The sequence below is a fragment of the Lutjanus erythropterus genome, chromosome 19, assembly GCF_056507025.1.
Source record: "Lutjanus erythropterus isolate fLutEry1 chromosome 19, fLutEry1.hap2, whole genome shotgun sequence".
Taxonomy (NCBI): domain Eukaryota; kingdom Metazoa; phylum Chordata; class Actinopteri; order Lutjaniformes; family Lutjanidae; genus Lutjanus; species Lutjanus erythropterus.
Genome location: NC_139335.1, coordinates 15,614,516 through 15,635,991, shown reverse-complemented (window position 1 = coordinate 15,635,991; position 21,476 = coordinate 15,614,516). Strand labels below are relative to the sequence as shown.

The 21,476-nt window shown below is 42.7% G+C and overlaps 1 protein-coding gene across 1 annotated transcript in view; it reads left to right on the top strand.

The window, feature by feature from the left end:
* Positions 1 to 21,476, top strand: part of dnaaf5 (dynein axonemal assembly factor 5) — a 28,459-nt gene that overhangs the window by 804 nt on the left and 6,179 nt on the right. Inside the window, exons 2-11 of the mRNA XM_084744890.1 lie at positions 740 to 924; positions 1,127 to 1,251; positions 1,453 to 1,571; positions 3,587 to 3,819; positions 4,151 to 4,375; positions 9,030 to 9,173; positions 10,932 to 11,100; positions 14,434 to 14,581; positions 19,212 to 19,362; positions 21,106 to 21,262. Coding sequence (XP_084601016.1) covers positions 740 to 924; positions 1,127 to 1,251; positions 1,453 to 1,571; positions 3,587 to 3,819; positions 4,151 to 4,375; positions 9,030 to 9,173; positions 10,932 to 11,100; positions 14,434 to 14,581; positions 19,212 to 19,362; positions 21,106 to 21,262 — 1,656 coding nt within the window. The remainder of the gene's footprint in view (positions 1 to 739; positions 925 to 1,126; positions 1,252 to 1,452; positions 1,572 to 3,586; positions 3,820 to 4,150; positions 4,376 to 9,029; positions 9,174 to 10,931; positions 11,101 to 14,433; positions 14,582 to 19,211; positions 19,363 to 21,105; positions 21,263 to 21,476) is intronic.

Here is a 21,476-nt window from a genome sequence, read left to right as displayed (position 1 = left end):
CTGTTGTATTTGATTGCATTACAGTGTAAGGTTGTCAAAGAAATGATACTTAAACACCACATGCTTAAATTATACAGTATCTGTTCATTATGATATTGAAAGTACCAAAATTATGAAAAATAATCTAACCTTGTCTGTACCAGGACTGTGTGCAGTTTACACATCTCATTTTGTGTACCTAGGACATTTTTCTTTTTTACCACAGTATCAAAAAAAGGTATTTTTAACACTAGTATTGTCACAAAATTAAAAATTCTGGTAAAGTGAGAATTGCATTTCATTAATCATTAATGTCCCTAAAAAGTTGCAGTTTTTTAATTCCAATTACTGTACTTGACTTGCATTGCCTGTCTCAATCAGGGCTACAACTAATATGATCAATTAATCTGTCAGTTAAAGTCAAGTCTGCAATTTTGTATTTCCTTGTCTTATCTGAATTCAGATGCCTGATCAGGTAAAATCTTTCCAGTCATACAAAAGTAAAAAAAAAAAAAGGAATTGTTGCAACCCCTAAGATGGACTGAACCACTGGTTTAGTAATTACTTTTCTTTCAGTCAACTAATTATGTTACTGGACCGCAGTAATTTATACATTTTGTTTATATAATGTTATAGTAACCAAAATCCCAGGTTGTATCCAGTTTTGTATCCAAGTCTTGATATTACATCAGTGTTATCATCCATCTCTATTGTAACCAGATTGAATGGACTCAAGTGCATTTCACCTCTTTTTCTTCAGAGCACTTTCACATGCAGGCTGAGAGTCTGGTCAAGCCTCTCATGCAGACCATTCCTCATCAGCACTCCCGGGTACGAGTGTCTGTCATCGAAGCCACCGGGGCTGTCATTCAGCACGGCACTGGGAAAAACGTGGACGATGTACTCTCTCACCTGGCACAGAGGCTGTTCGACGACTCACCACAGGTTCAGTTTAAAGCACTGTTAGATCTCTCGCTCTTTCAGTACATGTCCCGCTTATTACTGTGAGTTATTCCAGAGCTCCCAGGACCTACGTTTGTCTTCAGAATGAAAGCGTGTTCCCTTTGGGTTCAAGACATCAAGACTTGACCTCTTGAGAAAATCATGCTCAATTCTGCTTTCTCTATCTTGCTCTCCTCTGTTCCAGGTGAGAAAAGCTGTGACTGTAGTTGTTGGTGATTGGCTACTTCACCTGAGAGACAGATACTCTTATTTCCACAAACTCATCCCACTCTTACTGAGCAGCATCAGTGATGAGATCCCAGAAATAAGGTAAAAGTGGAAACTGACACACTTTGCTCTTTGCTTTATAATGCAATGTAACCCAATAAATTCTCTAAGTTTGTATGGTAATATTTTACAGATATCACATGGGTGAGTTAAATGATACAAGGAAACATTACCTAAATATCTACAGTGTATAATTGTAAAATACAATCATAATATTGTAATAATAATGCCATTCTTCTGTAGCGTTCTAGCAGCTGATTTATGGAAGCAGGCAGGGGCCCAGTGGGAGAAGGAGAATGAGGACGACATTAAGGACAAGATGGACTTTCTCCTCTCCCCTCCTCCCTTCTACCCACCAGGAGGTCAGTCACAGTTGGCTTGGTTTATTCTCCCCAGTTATTAGATTTAGTTATCACAGTATCAAGTGGGTCAGTTTCAAAGAGAAGTGCAGTTAATATACTGTGTGAGTTTCTGGAATCGGTGCTATCAAACCCGACTCAAGGAAACTGAAAAAGATGGTGGGGACATTAAATTACTATTGAATATTATATGCTGCTTGGTCACATGTCCTTAACTTAGTTTTTGAAAACAAAACAAACACATCAGTAAGATGTAGTGCAATGCTAAGATTATTTTTGGGGCATTTTTGCCTTTATTTGATAGGGACAGGTGAATATCTAACAGGAAAGGTGTAGAGAGAGGGGATGACACACAGCAAATGGGATGCAGGTGGAGTCAAACCAGTGGCTGCTACAGAGGACTGCCAGCCTATGATATAATGTTGTCATTATCTGAACTTACTACTCACCTGTAGTCTGTATTTAAATAGCGCTTTTATCCAAACTGCTTTATAACTTGCCTCTCAATCACACACAGAGAACATCAAGCTACCATGCAAGGCAGTGTCCTAATTATTAGGAGCTGAGATGCAAAGAGAAGAACTTTCATTGTTGGTGAATCAGTGAAGAACAGTCATAGTTCAGTTTTATGACATTTAAAGTGCAAGTTTGAAGCAGAGCGACGTACCTGAGCAACATACACAAATCCTACAAAAGTCAACCGTCTCTGGCTGTTCAGGATCAACATCTGCAGCTGTGACACACACATTTAGGAGAGCCTACAGACTGCAGGATAAGGTGATAGCATTGAGAGATACTATTACTGCACCCACCCAAAGCTCTTATTAGCATCCATTGTTGCTACTTTTCAACAAAACAGTGAGGAAGAAACTTTGTGTAGAACTGAGTGATGGGAGGACTAGACTGTCTAGACAGACCTGATGTTTTCCTGGTGAAATAAACTTGGCAGGATCCATCTTAAGCTCAGGCTATCGGTGCAGACTTTCTTACATCCTGTAAGATTATCTTATTGGCTTATCTTCTTGAAGGATTAATTCAGGTGAAATCCAAGGAATGGGTGTCTGAATTCCAGTTTCCAGGTGCACTGGCTTCACTGGTCTCTCCCCTTGTATAATAAAATCCCTGCCACCGGTCAAATGTAAATTTCGAACGTGAATGTAATCACTTGCTGCATTAAATCATCCCTATTTATTACAACTGTCCAAGCTTATAACATACAGTTGAACTGATGTTGTGTATGACAGCCTAGTTTCAGGGCAGGCACCAGCTTGGAAAGATCAGTGTCTGCCTCGGGGTCGGGAATGAGTGTGAACCTGAACATGGTCACCATGGCTTGCCTATAGGGCCAGGTTCAGTTCATTGTGTGTGTATGTGTGTCAGTGTGAGGTGGTACAGTTCTTTAGCACTGCCACTACTTCGTTAAAGCTCCTATACATGCTCCACAGCTACACATGTGACAAGGTGGATGAATATGGGCTCTGCCTGGGGACAGGAAAGGAAAGGAAGAGGCTCTGTTTCCCTCTTTGTCTTTCTCTTTCTTGCCATCATAAATCTGCCGGGCCTCCCAGTGTGAAGAGGTCACTGTCAGACAGTGAAAGACGACCAGAGAGGGGGCTTGTTTTGTCTTGTCCTGGTGTGTTTCTCTGATTTATCTCTGTATTCCTTCAGTCCTCTCTTCCTCTCTCATTAGTGTCTCTATAGGAGAAGGAGAATAAGGTGGGGCGGAGGACAGAGGGGTGCTGAATTTAAAATGTAGAAATCATGGACGTCACAACTTGAATGCAAGTCAGATACATTTTACACAGTATCCCAACTTTTTTGGAATTGGGGCTGTAGATTACAAAATTCCAGAAGTTATCATAAAAAAATCCAAACAGACAATATTCAGTTTTACCTTTTATAAACAAGGTGCCAGGTGTTTGCTAGGCAGGCTGAGAGAAAATGACTTTCAGAACATCAGAAACTGATTTCTAACAGGAGAAGAGTAAACAAAGGCGAATGTTCTTTTTCCCCTTCAGTGGAGCGTCCAGGGTTGGGCTGCAGAGAGCTGGTGGTGAGAAACCTGGGCAGGCTTGTGCCGGCCATTACCCACGACGTGACTGACTGGCTGGTGCCCACACGCGTCAGGACGTCTCAGCTGCTGTCTGTGCTGCTGCTCCACGCCGAGGACCACAGCACCCAGCATCTGCAGCCTCTCCTGGCCACTCTCTACCGGGCCTGCACCGACACAGAGAGGGACGTGGTCAACAATGTGAGTCCCAGAGAGCTTAGTCATCAGATTAGCAGGATGTTGTCATACTGTATTTCCCATTTTTGGACCAGGTGGGTTGTCTGACACAGTAGAATTCTTTTGTTTCAGTTGTTACTTGACATAATCACTCCAGGACGCATCTGTTGAGCTTTCAGTCAGTGTTTGTAGTGACCGTTCTCAGTCTAGAGGATCAAGGACTTGGGATGCGCCTGTTTACATTGGCGGATTCTGCTGGTCTTTGATGGCTGGCAGATTAAAAAAAGAATATTTCCTGTTCTGATCCTCCTTTATGCTCCCTCACGCCTTTGTGTCTCTCTGTACCCACATGTAGTGCCTGGCAGCTGCTAAACTGTTGGGGACCTTTGTACCTCCTGCCGTCTTCCTCAAGCTGCTGCTGGATCATGTGACGGCCCCCTCCTCTTCATCTCACCCATGGGCCCCTCTCGAGGTGCTGGCCGCGGTGCTGGGAGGCTGTCCCAAACCCCTCCTTAAACCACATCTTGAACAGATCGCCAACACACTGGCCAGGTCTGACGTCTGCCAGGAATATCAACAGGTCAGCAGGGAGATGCTTGGATTTGGTTGTGGTTGACCTGTTTTTAACTTATTTACCTGAGAATGACTGCTTTTTGCCAGTAATGCCATCTGTTCACACCCAGTACAACCACATCCTTCTACTGTTGTTAATAGAGTAGCTCCAGTAGCTTAGAGTAGCAGCACCTCTGAAGGGGAAAGAGTTGCTGTTTAAATTAAAACATTAAAGTCTGACTTGTTTTGATGACAGCTTTGCCAGGTTTTCTCTGCCCTCATAAGTTGCCATGTCTTGATTTTCCTTCCTGATCTGTGTGCCCCAGCTGTTTTTCTTTTCCAGTCTTGTTAGGTGATCTTGGCAGTGTCATAGAAGGTCATTTTCTCCTCTCCTTGTGTACCTTAAGACTCTTATTTTTGGCAGTGACAGTGCAGCAGTCACACTGTATATTTCTTGCCTAATTTGTCCCTTATGGAAATAGGTTTCGTGATAAGATGCCACATCTCTTGAAGGGGCTTTAGTTGAAGAGTCTTCAAGACTTTTCAATAGGTCTACTGTACACGGAGAGTTCAGTGGGTTCGCTGTTGAGTAATTCTCTAAAATGCAGACCCTGCTAAAGTGATGGTCCGGCCTCGTGGTGTTTTTTAAATCTTACATTTCACGTTTACGATCAAAACAACTCCATGAAATGTGCACCCACAATGCTGCAAGATTTTTTATTTTTTCATGTAGTAGAAATGATAAAAATGCCTTTTGGGTTTCTCCGCAAATAACAGTCCACAAGTGGAAAAATCCCATCAAGTCTGGAGCAGACTCTTCCCTGCTTCCTTTCCTCTTGCACCAAATGTTTCCCTTTCAGAATAAAAAAAAAACAGTTGTCTGGTAGAGAGCTATTTTCTGATCCTGCCACACTACTGACTCACCTATACCCATGACCCCATCCCCCTCCCTGTGAGGCCTGCAAGAATTTCCTCCCTGGGATAATAATAACAAAAATTGACTAATTTCACGTGACCCCTGCGTGGCCACTCTGACCTCTCTGAACAGACAAGGCAGCGCATAGCCTTTGTTTTTTTTATGGCCATGTGTAAGGTCCATAGTTCAGCCACACCATTAAAAGCATCCATGAAATTTCAAAGCCTGCCTGGTCAAGGCCGGTGATAAATGGAGAGGGAAACTGACCCCCTTCTGTCCTCCGTCATCGCTATCCAACAGGGGTCAACCAGAAAGAGAACTAACAGGACGGGACGGTCACACATTGTCGCACAGATGGAGGCAGACCTCTGCTTCCTCTCTGTCTGTTTCTCCATCTATCTCCCTCTGTCATTCACTGTGTCTCAGTGTCTGAGGGTAAAGCACGTAGCGTTGTGATTCAGGAGCTCACCCAGATAAAGCACCTGCAGCATTCTTCAACAACAGGCAGGGTTCATAGGAGGGAGCAGGGCTGGATCACTGTGTGGCTGTAAATAACACCACTGGAGACAGGAGCACCTGCATCCTTCTTTCTCCCTGTGCTGAAACCCTCACCTGGAATATACCAAACATTAGCTCAATCCAAAGTGTTAATAAGCCCTCAGATCCTTCATATGGGACTGACTTACTTGTTTTTAGTAATGGTTTAAATGCCTGCAGACACACAAACAACAAAGACTAAATTGCAGGCTCATATTTTATTTTCCTTTTTTAAAATGAGGCATCTTAATAACTCTAAAGATATGTACGTTTGGATCCAACTTGGGAGAGTTATGTGCCACTTGAACCAAAGGCAGAGAGAGAGGAAAAAGTTTGACTTGGACAAAATGAACCCTGTTAAGAAATGAAATATAAATAATCTTCAAAGTGAAGAGAGGCAGGGGGAGCTGCAGGGCCCCATGGGGAGTTTGGGGAACATGCTGAAGATCTGGAAACTGATATATGATACTTCAGCACAACTTAACCTCGCCGACTCTTTCAAGTCCCTGTTTTCTTTTCTTTATTTCAGTAAGGGAAAAAGACAGCTTACAAAAATAAATGGCAGATGCTCGGTGAAAAATAAAAATATTGGTCATAAACTGAAGATGATGTCATGGGTTTGAGGGAAAATGAAAGGCGAGCCAGTGGTTAGAGAGGCCACCGTGTTCTGAGGTACCCTGTGTAGCTTAAACAGTTTTTGCTGATGAATCACATACGGATGTCTTTTTAAAGGGGCATTCCATAGAGCATTAGTAGATCCCCACTGTCACACACACCTTACACAGCTGAGTATCACTGTGTTGAGGTTTGCCATGGTGACAGGGGCTTCACAACATCTGCAGGGCTGGAGTACATTGGTAAGGACAGTTCCAACAGAGAGGAAGAAAGGCATATGACAGTGACTTAACAGGCATATTCACAGCCAGGCTTGTTAACAGTGACTTTGTTGTCGTGGTGAAAACAGAGGAACAGATCAGCAGGAGAGCGGGGAGAAAAGACGGCTCTGTGTCTTTTCATCTTGTCTGTGCACTTGCGTCACAATGACCAGTATTCTGGTGAACACGCAAACGCACCGCCATACATCGGCGTGTTTCCTGCATGCCTGCCGTCTGTCATGACTGACAGCCACATACTGCTCCTCGCTCCACCAAACGACAGATGAAGAGCGGAGAAGACAGGCGGGAGAGCAAATTTTACCTGAGTTGCAAGGGGTCGGCATCCTAGGCACTGCCAGTGTTTGTTTTCCCATTGCCATAGCAACATCAGTAGCTGCAGGGGGTGGGCTCCCCACTGGATAGGAATCCATCGCCTGGTACGGCTGGGAGTCGTGTGTGTGTGTGTGTGTGTGTGTGTGTGTGTGTGTGTGTGTGTGTGTATGTGTGTGTGTGTGTGTGTGTTTGTGTGTGTGTGTGTGTGTGTAATTGATGTATCCAGTGGTGGACAGATGCACACACACTGTGTAACGAGGCCTCTGGAGCGTGCCCAGGCCAATGAAACCAGGTGTATCTCACCCTGCTCCAGGTGTCCACCTAGTCATTACACCGCACCACTTTTTCCGCTCTCTCTCTTTCTCTCCCTCAACCAGCTCTAATGGCTGTTTTCTGGGCATGTATAATATCCATGTCCACGTATGTGTACGCTAATGTGTGTGTGTGTCTGCCACCGTTTGTCACGGTATTTCCACTACTGCCTCCCTGGAGCTCCTGCTGTGTTTATGTGCTAGCTAATGGCTCGGTCACAGGCAGGGATTTCCCCCATCAATGAGTGTGTGAACACTTTCAAACAAGAGCACACAGTGCAATAGGCAAGCTATTTTAAGTGTTTCTGGTAACACTTTATAATAACCATCAATAATAAATGGTGAATTGATAGGTAATTAAACTTCAAATAATATTTATTTCACTGTTAACAATGAAATGATAATTAACTATGTTAACTAATTATTAGTGATGCTTTAATTTGTGTTATTTTAACATTAGTTTCATCTGATTAATAAGTGATTTGTAAAACATCTATAAACATTATTTTGCTGGCCATTATAAAGTTACAAGTTATGTTTCTAAAACTTGCCAATTGCTAAAATACATGGTTTATAGAGCATATATTAACATTATTTGAATATTTATTAACAGTAAAATAACTAATAACTAAAGTTTTATTAACTATCAATTTACCGTTTAGTAATGATGGATGTCACAAAGTGTTAACATATTTTTGAGTCAAGTCAGCTGAAGAAATGGGGGCAGGTTGTGGTTTTTCAGGGTTGCATGGAAGTTTAGTTTAGCCTCAAAAAAATGTGTTTACACACTTAACTAACACCCTGGACTTGAGATGCGTACAACAAGCTTTTTTCCAGTGTGTGTTCAACACATTGCAAAATAAAAACATTTGCGCAGACTGGAAGTCCCTGAGCTCTCCTTCCTACTCACAAGCCTTGGCTTTTTTTTACGCTCTCAGCATCTTTACTTGGCTTAACACTTGTTTTCTTTCCAGATTAATGGCAATCTGTGCTGTACAATAGTTCCTCAAAGTTTAGAAAAGAGAGTACGCCCCCTAGTGAACGAGTTCTGGTATTTGTCACACAAGCTCAGTGAGTGGGTGTGTGTTTTGAGCGAGGGAGCATATGAGGAGGTTGCACTGAGTGTTTCTTTCTTGCACACACTTGAGTCCCCCCTCACCATCCAACTCCTCATCAGCAGACCAAAGCAAACACCTGGAGGGTGCTTTGCCTGCTCTTAGTCCCTCACATACAAAAATGCACACTCTCTCTCACACACACTTACACCTTCCATCTACCCCCTCAACCCCCTCCTCCTCCATCCAGCCCTAATGACAGGCTGCGAGAAAACAGGAAAAGAGGCCATGATCCCAGTGATGGCATAGAAATTAGACTGAACCGCAGGTCTTTGTCTAAACATGAGCTCACCACAACACTGGCTGACAAGTGACAGCAATCTCACACACACACACACACACACACACACACACACACACACACACACACACACACACACACACACTCGTGTCTGGTTATGGAAAGTGTTCACTCTGTGGATGTTGTGTAGAAAGTGGAGAGAGACTGAGAGAAGGGCAGAAAGAGGACATCACAAGGACTTAAGTTGCGATTGGGTTCATCGGGGTGAACATTCAAGTCAAATCCTTCTCACAGGGTTCACATTTGCTGTAAACCAGACAAGACAATCTTACAATACTTCTCCCTCTTTCCCAGGTTATGTACTTGGAGCAGTTGTTGGCCTGCGTGGACATGCTGCTGCGTCAGTGTGAGTCAGACTGTGGCTCAGTTAGCCTGCAGCTGCTGCAGGTGCTGGTCACTGTCCAGAGCCTCTCCACTGAGCCACATCTCAGCAAAAAGGTGAGAAAATAAGTGCAAGTATGAAGATGCAACCCCAGATACATTCTCTCAACAATTAGTGTCCTCACATCCCAAACACACTTACTGAGAAAATGTGATGTAACACAATGGTAAACATGCTCCCATCACAACTTCTTTGGAATGAGTTGCAGGCATCAAATTCAGAATAAGTGTGTTTTTTTTTGTTTTTTTTAAAAGTTAATCAGTTTGAACATTAAATAGCTTGTCTTTGTACTGTATTCAGTTGAATAAAGGTTGAGTAGTAAAATCTTCCCCTCCCCTTTCAGTTTTCATTTTTCCATGCTTTTTTATTAGAAAGGTAAGCAGGTTTTATGAAGCAAGAGAGCTATTTGAGGTATGCAAGCATTTGTAGGAGTTCAAAGTGGGCATGGCCAACAGTATAATTACCCACTTACAGACAGGGGAGCTGAAATTGCACCTTTGGAGTGGAACTTTAAATCCAGTCCTGGGTGAAAGGAGGTGGGTGAAAGGTGGAGATAAAGAGGGACAGACAGAAATGGAGGAGAAAAAAAAGCAAATAGGGAGAGATGAGTTGTGTTTCTTAGCAGGTGTGTGTGTCATCGGCCCAGCCCCATCTGTGGCTCCATAACACCTCCTCAGGTCACAAAATGATGTGCAAGTAACAAGCTTCCATGTTGTGGTCATCCTCCAAATGCAACGGTACAAACAGGAACAGTGACAAGCCAACAGTGTCTGAGGCCAACGTGTCGCCAAACTGCTCGTCGCCGTAGGAGGCTAATGACAGGGAGAGGAGCGGGAAGGAATTGGCACCAACGCTTACCAGACACCACATGGGCCACCAATGTGTGTGTGTGTGTGTGTGTGTGTGTGTGTGTGTGTGTGTGTGTGTGTGTGTGTGTGTGTGTGTGTGTGTGTGTGTGTGTGTGTGTGTGTGTGTGTGCGCGCGTGTGTGTGTGTGTGTGTTTATGTCTGTCTGTCTGAATCTGAGCATACGTCCAGACAGGGAGCAATGTTAGAGAGGAGATGAGAAGGAATGGATTAAGAAGCAGAGAGGGAGGGTGAGAATGGCCTCGGGCATTCCCGGATCCAGAGGAAACGCATTTCTTGTTTTCCCAGAAAAGGGGCACGTCTTTCCCATCAGTGGACAGCTCAGAGTTGTCTAGCTCTCTGCTGAGGGGTCCGGTCTGTGACTCAGATATTGTCTCTGTCCCTGTCCATCCCTAAGGGACTATGAAGGGAACTATGAAGTGCCCTTAAGGTCAGTTCCCCTGCCCTAAAGAGTCAGCTAATTATTTGCTCTCCTATCTCTCATCCCTGCCTTTTCCTCCCAACTCAGCTTTATTGGGGTGTGTGTGTGTGTGTGTGTGTGTGTGTGTGTGTGTGTGTGTGTGTGTGTGTGTGTGTGTGTGTGTGTGTGTGTGTGTGTGTGTGTGTTTCTGTCGGTTCCTGTGCCTTTGTGACATCCTGTGTATCTGTCAGAGTGGTTTAATGTGTAGGACCTTGTCATGTCTGCACTGTTGTTCTTCCCATGGTTTCACATGATGTGTTTTGTTCCTCCTGTGTGAGCGTGACCTGAAGAATTCCTCAAATTAATTCTTTAACTTCAGCACAATACTCTTTGCTCTGTTATCACTTTTTTCTCATCCACCGTTCATTTAGCCTTCATCCCACCTGATTGTCTCCATCTCTGTGTTGTTTTTTGACTAAATCATTAAAAAGACAGCAAGTTAAACATGTATCAACATTTTGTTCCACCTATCCCTCCCTTTCCCACAGGCCTTGGAGAGTACACAGTTCTTGTGTAAGGTGCAGGGCCTGGACTCGGTGATGGAGCTCTATAAACTGCATATGGGCCAGCTGCTGGACTGGCTGGCTGCCTCTGTCAACACCTGGTCCAGTTACTCCCCACAGAGACTCCAACTGCATATCATAGTCATGCAATCAGGTGAGAAGTGAAGCCTGAATGTGCACAAGACATTGCCAAATTATACAGCAGGTGCTGAAGTTAGCACGTATAGAGACATAGTAACGGTCAAAGAAATAAAGTAAGGTTTGAGAAATCAAATGGCCTATTAATGATGAGATAATCACTACATCAGTCATCAGTGTGAACATGCTGTTTGGGTCCATTTCACACCAGCAAGTGGGTGAGACTGTACAATCTCTATCATGTTTTATTAAACATTACTTCATGTTTGTGAAGCCATTCTTTCCCCAACATGTGTAGGCAGATGTTATATTTTAGGCAACAAGCTGTTTGTCCTGTTCACACATAATCCGTCATCAAGGCGGAACATCAAACACAGCAGCTGTCAAAGCAGAAGCACAGATGATCCCTGCAAGAGGTTTTGAGTGAGTGGCAGCACCTTTACAGGCCTTGGTTGAAGGTTTTTGTTTGGCTGTTGAATTGTGAATCTCTCATGCAGCAACTCAGTTTTGTAACTCAACAACATAGTGTATTCTCTAGTACCTGCACATGTATAAGGAACAAAAAACATCCTAGTTGCGACATTGCTCCTGAAAGCTGTGCAGGCATCAAAAGTTGGACATGTATGTTTCAGGGGTGGTCAGGGTAAATGTCAGCACCACTTGATAGATAGGCGGGCTGTCAAATGATGCACAGTTTGAGGTTGAAATCAATATGATTTACTGCTTGACGCCCCAATGGATGTATGCTTCCAGTCCATTGTTGTTGTTAAAAATGGATGATCCATCAGTGACCCTCATTCAGAAATGTAGTGGAATAATTTTTTATTATATTCTGTTATTCAAGCAGAGAAGCTCATGGTTTAACACACCCACACAGAAAAAGACTGTCATTAGCACCAGTTGGCTCGCTGACTTTTGTAAATCCCAGTCTTTCTCTCTGTTTGTCAGGTAGCCAGTGTGTCTCAGACTTGTTCAGAGGGGTTAGTCCATGCTAATGTGTGTGTGTGTGTGGTGCAGCGGGTTAAAAAGCTGTGACCCTGTCTTTGGTGTTGAGACTTCACTTTACTTCTCTCTATACCATATAATCCTCCATCATCAGCAACTCAGTGTGCCGCACTTTCATCTCCATCTCTTTCACCCTCCCTCCCCTCTCTTTGTAATTGACAGGGAAGCTGGGTACCCCTCTAATCCCCCCCGCCTCACCAACGCACACACACACACACACTCCCACAGCTAACTGACCAGTCCATTCTAAGTCCACTCAGTGATCCCCATGCAGGTCACTACATCAAACAGCTGCACAGCAGCCTGCTCTTGACCTTCCCCTAGATCAAGGCCACTTTGAAGCTTTGTGTGTGTGTGTCTGTGTGTGTGGTATTTGGCCATGTTGAATGCTGCTCTAAGCTTCCCTAGGTTTATCTTTGGTCTGTTAACAGGACCCAAGGACTTTATGATGGGCAGACGAACAGGCAGCATGTGGCTGCTTTGTTTGATGTGCACATGATTCAGGGAAATTGGCCCTCTGCTGAACAACTGACGGTAGTTAATTTGACAACTGAGAATTGGTCTTTTCGCTTGATCATCATCCTTTCGAGCGCTCCATCTGTGTTTGTTGGAGACAGGAATAATTATTGCCCTCTCATATCCTCCTGACAGCCTTTTGTTCTTCAGCTGGCATGAAAATGTCTCTATTAGTGTAGTGAAATTTCCTCCAGCTTGTTAGATCTGTGGTCATTGTGCGGCGACCTGCAGACGTGTCCTCTAACACCTCTGGTTAAAATGACACACCCTTTGATTCACACATTCCGGTTGGATGAAATAGGTCTCTCTGTGTCTGTTTTCTCATATCTCTTCATGATGCTGGCCGCCACCCTCGGGCAGTCTCAGGATTTCCTCTGTCTCCTCTCACGTCTGTACAATTCAAACCGTCCAAACAGGGCATGGACACTTATCATTCATTACACATGCAGATCACTATATATAGCTCTGTAAACATGCAGTCAGACTGTTGGTGGGTGTGTGAGTGTGTGTATGTGGGCATGAGTGTAACTGGGAATACTTGCACTGTGAGTTTCTCATTTTTCCTGTAATAGACTCTTGTATAGAAACACTCTGTCACACAAAGACCTTTTTTATGTCTCATTTCCTCTTGAGCTCTGTGTCACTGTCTCACCAGTCCATTGAGGTCTCAATAACTCAAGCCCTCTGGTCATTGCTAAACTTAAAAAAAAAGTCTGCAAAGGTTTTTTCTTGTTTGACTTTTGACTGTCAGCCCTGAAAAAGAAAAATTAAGAAAATGTATAAATAAAAATGCTCTCTCACTGTTGTTTTTAAGGGTAGGTTTATTGTTTAGTGGTTAGACTGAAAATGAGTGGTTACAGAATGAATTTAACTGTAGACCCAGCAACGTGACAGTTAGAAAGACTTCTAACAAAGAATCCAGGTTGAAGTACTGCAGATGTGAAGATCCAAAGCTTGAACACATGAGGTTCAATCACATCATAATCATATTGCAATAGCAGGGGCATCTGGTGCACGAGTTAAGACACATGCCCCCGCAGCATTCCCAGTTTGACTCAAGCTGGGGACCTTTGTTGCATGTAATTCCCCCTTTTCTCCCCATATTTGTTTTCTATATCACTGTAATTTATTGTTGAAGTCTTTTTATTTCCTTATTTTGTCATTATTTTTGCTGTGTTTACCAACTGAAATATCTGAAACTTCAAAACATCTGTATTTGACGTCTGACAGTGACACTCAACAATCGGCTGTCTGTCTGATGTGTTTATGAACAGCTTGGACAAATCCGACTGATTCTCACACTTAAAAAAAATCTAACAGGATAAGGGCACATTGGAGGCCTGATCATAAGCTATATTGACAGAGCCTTCACTCTCTGCTAAACGGTATTGTGCTGAATCAGAAAAGTACACAGTTAAAATAACCACACAGCTGACAGAACAATTACCGAGAGCTTGGGAGAAGAAAACACTGAATTTATTGAAAAAGAAGCCTATTAAATAAAATACATAATGATGCAATATTCACCTGAAGTAATCTGCTCAAAATTTATCCCATAATTTGTTTTACACAAAGTTTATGCAGTTTGTACATTAACTATTTGGATTAATTGTACAGAATATCAGTTGTTCTGTGTTTTGCATTCAATATAATATGAAATATCCATAAAATATTAGCCATGGTTTGTCAGTTTACTCAATAATAAAAAAGGTAAGATGGGTGGGACCATGGTCTATGTCTACACTCTAAAGTATCCAATAACGACACAAAATGCCAAATACTCTTTTAAGAAAAGTCAATAGTGATGCAAAATTGTGTGTGTTAATAGGTCCAGTGATCGGAGAGTTTGTGAACCAGTTGATGCCTCTGCTTCGCTGCTCCCTCCAACCAGACAAAGACCCAGAGATGAGAATGAGCATCTTCACAATGCTTGCTAAGTTGCTATTGGATGCAGCCAACACACTGGATTCCCGGGGGTGAGAGGGACACATGCACACACACACACACACACACACACAGATGCACGCACAGATAGTTAAAGCACACAGCAGCTAAATTGCAGGTTACTTTTCATCACACATTTCATCACCGCATGATGTTACTTTGAGCTTTTAACTCAGCCAGTTGTCTGAGTATGTCTAGTCTGAGTTTTTCCAAGTCATTGATATTAGCACAGATTATATTCTTAGACTTTGCTTCACGTTAATCTGCAAATTAGCACCACACCCACAAGGGACCATAACTAGAAATACACACACATAAAAATGCAATAGTGTATTTCCATGAGGTCACCAGCACCCTATCAGCTTTTGTAGGGCTTGCAGAAGATTCGGGTAGAGTCATGTGATAGATAATAGGGATATATTCCAGGTGTGATACAGTTTATCATACTTGAGAAATAATAAACCCCATTACAAACTCGCCACAAGGAGTTCCATTTGAATCAAAATAGTCTCGCTGATACTCCCAAAGAGACCAACTCAAATTAGTTAATTACTTCCCAATGAGGAAGGATAGGAGTGATGTTTGACACCCAGCGAGGAGCTCCTGTTTGTGGGTGCTTACACTCTGCGGTCCCCCTCACCCTCCAGGGTCCACTTTTCAAGCCCTCAGCTGTGCAGGCTTCGGGCCGGGCTCAGACCTCTAATCTGAGGGAATGCATTAAGCTTGAGGCCCTCTCTGGGTCCCAGCAATCACAGCAGCTGCTGCTGTCGATCAGAAAGACAAACCGTGTCCATGGGGTTGCCATAGAGACGTCTGTGCAGCATGTAACTAACCCTAGCCCTATAGCCAAAATGACCACGAGGGTTGGAAGGTGTTTCCATTGGTTAATGTGAGGGATAGACGGGTAATCTTTGTGTGCTGAGAAGTTGAAAGTACAATGCCAATTCCAAAAAAGTTGGCACGTTGTTTAAATAGACAGAATGACAGAATGCAATGATTTGCAAATCATTCTTGGCTTGTATTTAATTAAATACAAGTGGCTAACTATCACATCTGTGAAGGCACTATTGATGCTGGAGGCACACACAGAGTAACATTATGTTGCCATATGACGGCATCTTTTTTAGAGACTTCCTTGCCTTTTTCAGCAAGACAATTCCAAGACAGATTCTGCATGTGTTACAGCAGCATGGCTTTGTAGTAAAATAATTAGTAAGTGTACCAGACTGACCTGTCTGCAGTCCACACCTGTCACCAATTGAAAATGCGTGACACATTATGAAGTGCAAAGTGTGGCAACAAACCCTAGACTGCTGAGCAAGTGAAGTCGTATATCAAGCAAGAATGATAAAGAATTTCACTTTGAAAACCTCTGAAAACTTTTTAAACTTTTAACAATTAGTGACACAGTGGTGAACATGCCCTTGTCCCAATTCTTTGGAACATGTTGCAGACATCAAATTCAGAATAAGTGTATGTTTACAAAAAAAGTTAATCAGTTGGAATATAAAATATCTTGTCTTTCCATTGTATTCAATTGAATATAGGTCAAAAAGTTTTGCAAATCATATATTGTGTTTATTTATGTTCTACACAGTGTCCTAACTTTTTAGGAATGTGGGGTTGTACCTCAACATGGGCCTGGCAGCAGTGTAGAGAACGCAAGATGAAGTAACATCCTATATAGCTGAAAAAGTGTTCTTAAGCCAAAACATTCCGCCACCTTTTGCCAGAAACGTGGAAACTGGAACTCTGCTTTCAGCTTTCATCAGATTATTTTATCCATAAATGTGCATATTAGACAAAAGACGCCTCTGTCTCTTCCCCACTCCCAGTGCAGCCACCTGTGCTGCTAACTGCTTCTCTCATTCCTCAGCTGTATCTGCGGTAATCATAGGACCATCAGGAGACAGAAATCATGTTACACCTTCAAAAGGTTTCAAACCAAATGCTTAACTTACAGTATGTGGGGCTGTGCGGTATGCCATAATATTTCCATTCATCTTATCCCTCCATTCATGATTTATGGCCTGATCTTTGCTCAGCAGATTGTAGCCCACACGCACACGCTATATGTCATCAAGAGGACAATGATAGTCATAGAGAAAACCTCTGCTCTTTGTTCTACAACCAAAATGACATAATGACAGCTCCGCCATAGAACAAGCAGAAAGGGAAAGTAAGTTTGTGTACATGCAACTGCCTTTCATCCTCACACACATACACACAATTTTTGTTTCATGTGGATTTGTATGCTGTGATTAAAAAGCTGGATGTGAAATTTAAGTAGAAGGTGATGTGTGAGAGATGAAAGTTTATCCTTTTTTCCCTGGATGTGGCAGGCCGAAATCACGTGCCACTTAACAAGGGAGATGCAAGCAGCGTCTGTCTTTGGTCTTAATGTCAGCTTTCAAGACATAAAACAAAAAAAATTGCACTGCAAACTATTTGAGTGAGAACTTCCTCTTATTTCAAATGTGCTTTTCCTTGTGTCAGTAAATTTCTAGATAAAAGATGTTCTATAACATGAAAGAGGACAAAACTGATATATCTAAAAGGACCCTGTATTCAGTAACATATTCTAGGAAAGACATCACTCTAACATATTGACAGATTCTTTAAAGGATCACTGTGTAGGATTTAGTGGCATCTAGCGATGAGCATTCAAATTGCAAACACCTCATGTCATGAAACGTGTCACAATTTTTCAGAAAAGCTGCTGTGAAATCAAGCATTTTAGTCTGCAACAATCCCCCCAAAAAAGCCTGCAAAATCTTGGAAGGACTGATTCTTTGAATGCACAAATTTAAATAACAATCAGTGATTTAGAGGTTTGTAGAACATAGTACAGAATAAAGTACAAAATAAGATTATATAACCATTTTGCTGAAACCTGATAATCGATGTTATTGAATTCCTTCCCAGTCTTGCTTGATGACAAACTCCATTACTTGTTAAGACGTAAAATTTGTGCTGTGTTGTGGCGTGAGAGACAGTTTTGTTTGCTCTGCAGCTGCTTTGTGATCATTGTGGAAACACAGACAGCTCCACTGTGTAGAGACCCATGAGATGTACAGTCAAAATTCCCTGGCAACATGTGTGCATCAATCTGCACAGAAATACAAGTGAAGGTTAAAGTCAAGCTCTTCTTTCCTTTGGACATCATCCCTGTCATGTGGAAATATGTCTTTCCATCTTCTGGCGTCATTCATGACGACCTGTCAACACCTGTCAAGACAAAGAGACAGAGCTAAGACAGCAGCACAGTCCTTGCTGTTTGAGTGGCACGCAGTCTCCCCCTACTGGCACTGAAACGTCACAGCACACTTCATGAAATAAAGTCATGACAAGTTTGTTGTGACACCAGCTGAGCAGCCAGAGGCTGGAGGCAGCTACCAGAGCTGCTGGAGCTGGGCAGTACAGACTCTGGTAGTGTGTGAGAGGATGTCAGAGGGCCTAAGCCAGCGTGGAAAAGCGTGCAAGAAGGGAAAGGAGGACACCCAGATGTTGCACTCCTCGCCTCCTGCATCTCCTCCACTGCCCCCAATTCCACCCCTTCTGTCTTAGAACAAGTGTGGGAAAATGACTGCATTATAGCTTTTGGTTGCAGTTAAATTCCCAACAGCCATGATCATTCACTTGTCTTCAAAATGAATGCTATGTTTGCTAGTTGTAATGAAATATACAAATGGCCTCCTTTACAAAGTGTCTTTCTCTGCCCCATTCTGTTTCCATATTTTTATTATACTGTATTTTATTGCCCTTTTTTCCTGTATGTCCGTCCCATTCTTTGAGTGTGAAATTTCAAGAACCTATTGAGGGAATTTCCTGTTCTGTGGCACAAATATTCACTTTTAGTCAAGGATGAACTGATTAGATCTTGGTGGTTTAGGGTCAAAGGTGACTGTGATCTCATGCCCAGCCCTATTCTTGTTAATGCAATATCTCAGGAATACCTGGACAGAATTTATTTAAAATTGGTACAAACATCCACTTGGACTCAAGGATGAGCCAATTAGAAGTTGGAGTTCCAATGTCAAAGTCACCTTTACCTCGCAGAGCATGTTTTCCAACATAACTCAAAAATTCAGAAGCTAAAGGTCAACTTCACTGTGACATTATGCGTGTTTCTCACTGGAAATTATTCACTGGAATCCAACATATATTATATATATATTATATATTGGACAAACATGGATGTAAACCGCAATGTCACTGGTTGGTGGAGGGATACACCCATGAGGCTGTAATTCGTTTTGCGTATTGGCAAAAATCTTGTGATGTGATTCATATCATAGTACAGTGGTTACAGTTCAGTATATTGCAATATATTGCAATACTGTAAGCAAGGTGATATATTGCAATTTTTTGTCTGATTTTGGAAAAACTGTCATAAAGAACACCCCTCTATATGCATAAAATTTGATTTAAAAACAGTCTGTTGTTCAAGAACAAGCAAGACAGTGAGGATGGATAACAAGACTGCTGTCTAGTGGTCAGGGGTTTAAACACAACACGGAATGAACCACTACCACAAATCTTTGCTTATTTCGATAAAGTGTTTCGAAAATTGATACAGTATCACAAAACATAAAGTCACAATATTCAAGTGTACTTTATTAAACCATTAGGTAATTCTAGTTATTCTCTGCCTCTTTCCAGGCATTTCCGTGACGAGTCAGAGAAGTTCCTGTGCGACATCTTGCTGCCCAACCTGGTGTGGCGTGCAGGCCGCACTGCTGCTGCCGTCCGCACTGCAGCCCTCAGCTGTCTGCTGGCCCTGCTGCATGGAGGGGCCATCACACCTGGACAGGTACACCCACACACATACATAAATATTGCAGAGGCGACATCTACAAATTCATCTGCCTGCACAAAGGCATGTATAACACACAGTGGTTACATCTACTCTTATTCCACCTGTGCAAAGGGACTCATAACCATTGGATGCGAGCACCGGATATTAGAGGTCTCCAGTAGTAAGAACTCCTGATCTCCAATCTGCAGAAACGCTTCTTATTGACTCAGCTGTAAAGGAAAAGATTTGGTAGTGCATTCTTAAACTCCACCAGGAGTTGACATTTACTTCAAATTCTCTGTTTTGTCCATTTCACATCAAAATAGAAGGCCCCTCTTGGCCATTTAGGAAAATTTATCATCCGCCATCTTTCTCTCCTTGGCTGAAAGAGTTGGCCACGTCAGGTAGCAGGTGTACGTGGGGGCAAGCGGGTTCACATACCTTTGTCCCTGAGGAACAAAGCCTCCACTGTTCCGAGCCCTTGTTATAGGTAGGAACTATCACCGGGACATGCCCTTGCACCTGCCTGTCGGAGCATGTGCCCAGCTACAGTATGTGTGCTCACACACATGCACATCTGGCTGTGTTTGCCCTCGCGTGTGCAGAGTGACCAGCTGAAACCGGCTCACACACCTCTTCTATTCACACATCTTTAACTACAAGGCAAAGCAAACAGCTGGGGGACAATGTGAGTGTGGGAGTGGGTGTGTGTGATCAAACTTTTACTATCTAATGACGCCCAAACGGCCTCACAAGAGTAGAAAACCTGGAAATGTGGTGACTTAATAGGACCGTGTTACTCTTTCAGTTTGGGTTCAAAATTAGGTTGCAGTTGAGATGAAGTAAACAACATGTCTTGACGGGTATAACAACAGGGGGTTATGTGTGTATTTCCACGGGCAACTCAAACAACCTTTCATTTAGAAGGACATTGTTTCCTCTTGACTCCCTGTGAAAACAATTAACAGCTCCAGTTACACTTGGCACCCTCAGATTGTCACTGATGTAATGCCGGATTACTTCTCTGCCAAATTTTCCTCCTCTTTCTGTCTCCTTCCCTCCCACTTCACTCACTCTTTTTTTTTTTATTGTTTCTCCTGCGCGGTTTCGATAGCAAACAGACAGCGTGACAGAGGTTTTAGCCATCACCTCTTGGCCTGTGGCTCAGCGCACTCAGGCTCACCTTGTTTGTCCATTTCCTCTGTTTCTCATCTGTTGGTGTGATGAAAACATTGGTCTTCACTGGACGTCGAAGTTGGGCTCCATTCCCGTATGTCTGTACAAACTGATCCAGACCTGATGTGAATCTGTCATGCTTCAGGTGATATTTTACTATTGTTGAAATCTACATGAGGAACATTTTTTTATTTTTAAACTGTGGGAAAGACGCTAATATTTTTAAGTGACCCCATGGGGCACAAAGCACCTACATTTGGTACATTTTTGGTGACCCAAATGCAATCTTATGTACAAACGATACAGAAAAGACAACTTAATGCAATTTTACACATCCCCCCTTAATTGTAATGTGGTGTTTTCTGAAGACATTTTTTCTGAAAAATGATCTGGACTTCTCTGGGATAAAACTTGGTGGCCACAAGGGACCAGCTACGAGGAATATTTGCCGGCTAACTTTTTGTGGCCACAGGCAGAAGCTGCAGACAAGTGTCTCCTTTAATGAGTTTGAATTATACAAGTTCATATTAAATCATAGTAAACACGTAAGCCTGCCATTTAACATTTCTGTCCTGTGTGCAGCTGCTGTGTCTAGAGGAGAAGCTGAGTCCCCTGGTGTTTTCAGCTCTGGAAGAAGACTCTCAGATGGGCAGACTGATGGCTTGTCGTTCTCTTTCCACCATACTCAAACTCATAGGAACCAGTTTGCACCCTGAGGCCCTCAACAAGATCTACCCCGGTATATGACTAACACTCTTATGCAAATTGATGCACTACATTTTCACTAGTTTGTTCAGAATTAATTCTGTGTAACTGCACATCAATTATGTGGATAAGATAACTGAATAATAATGGCATACTGGCTGTTGGAGAAATATTGTCTTAATTTGTAATGTCTGCTTGCACTGACAGGAAACATTGTCAAGTAAGTTAATTTCAATCCACAAATTAGC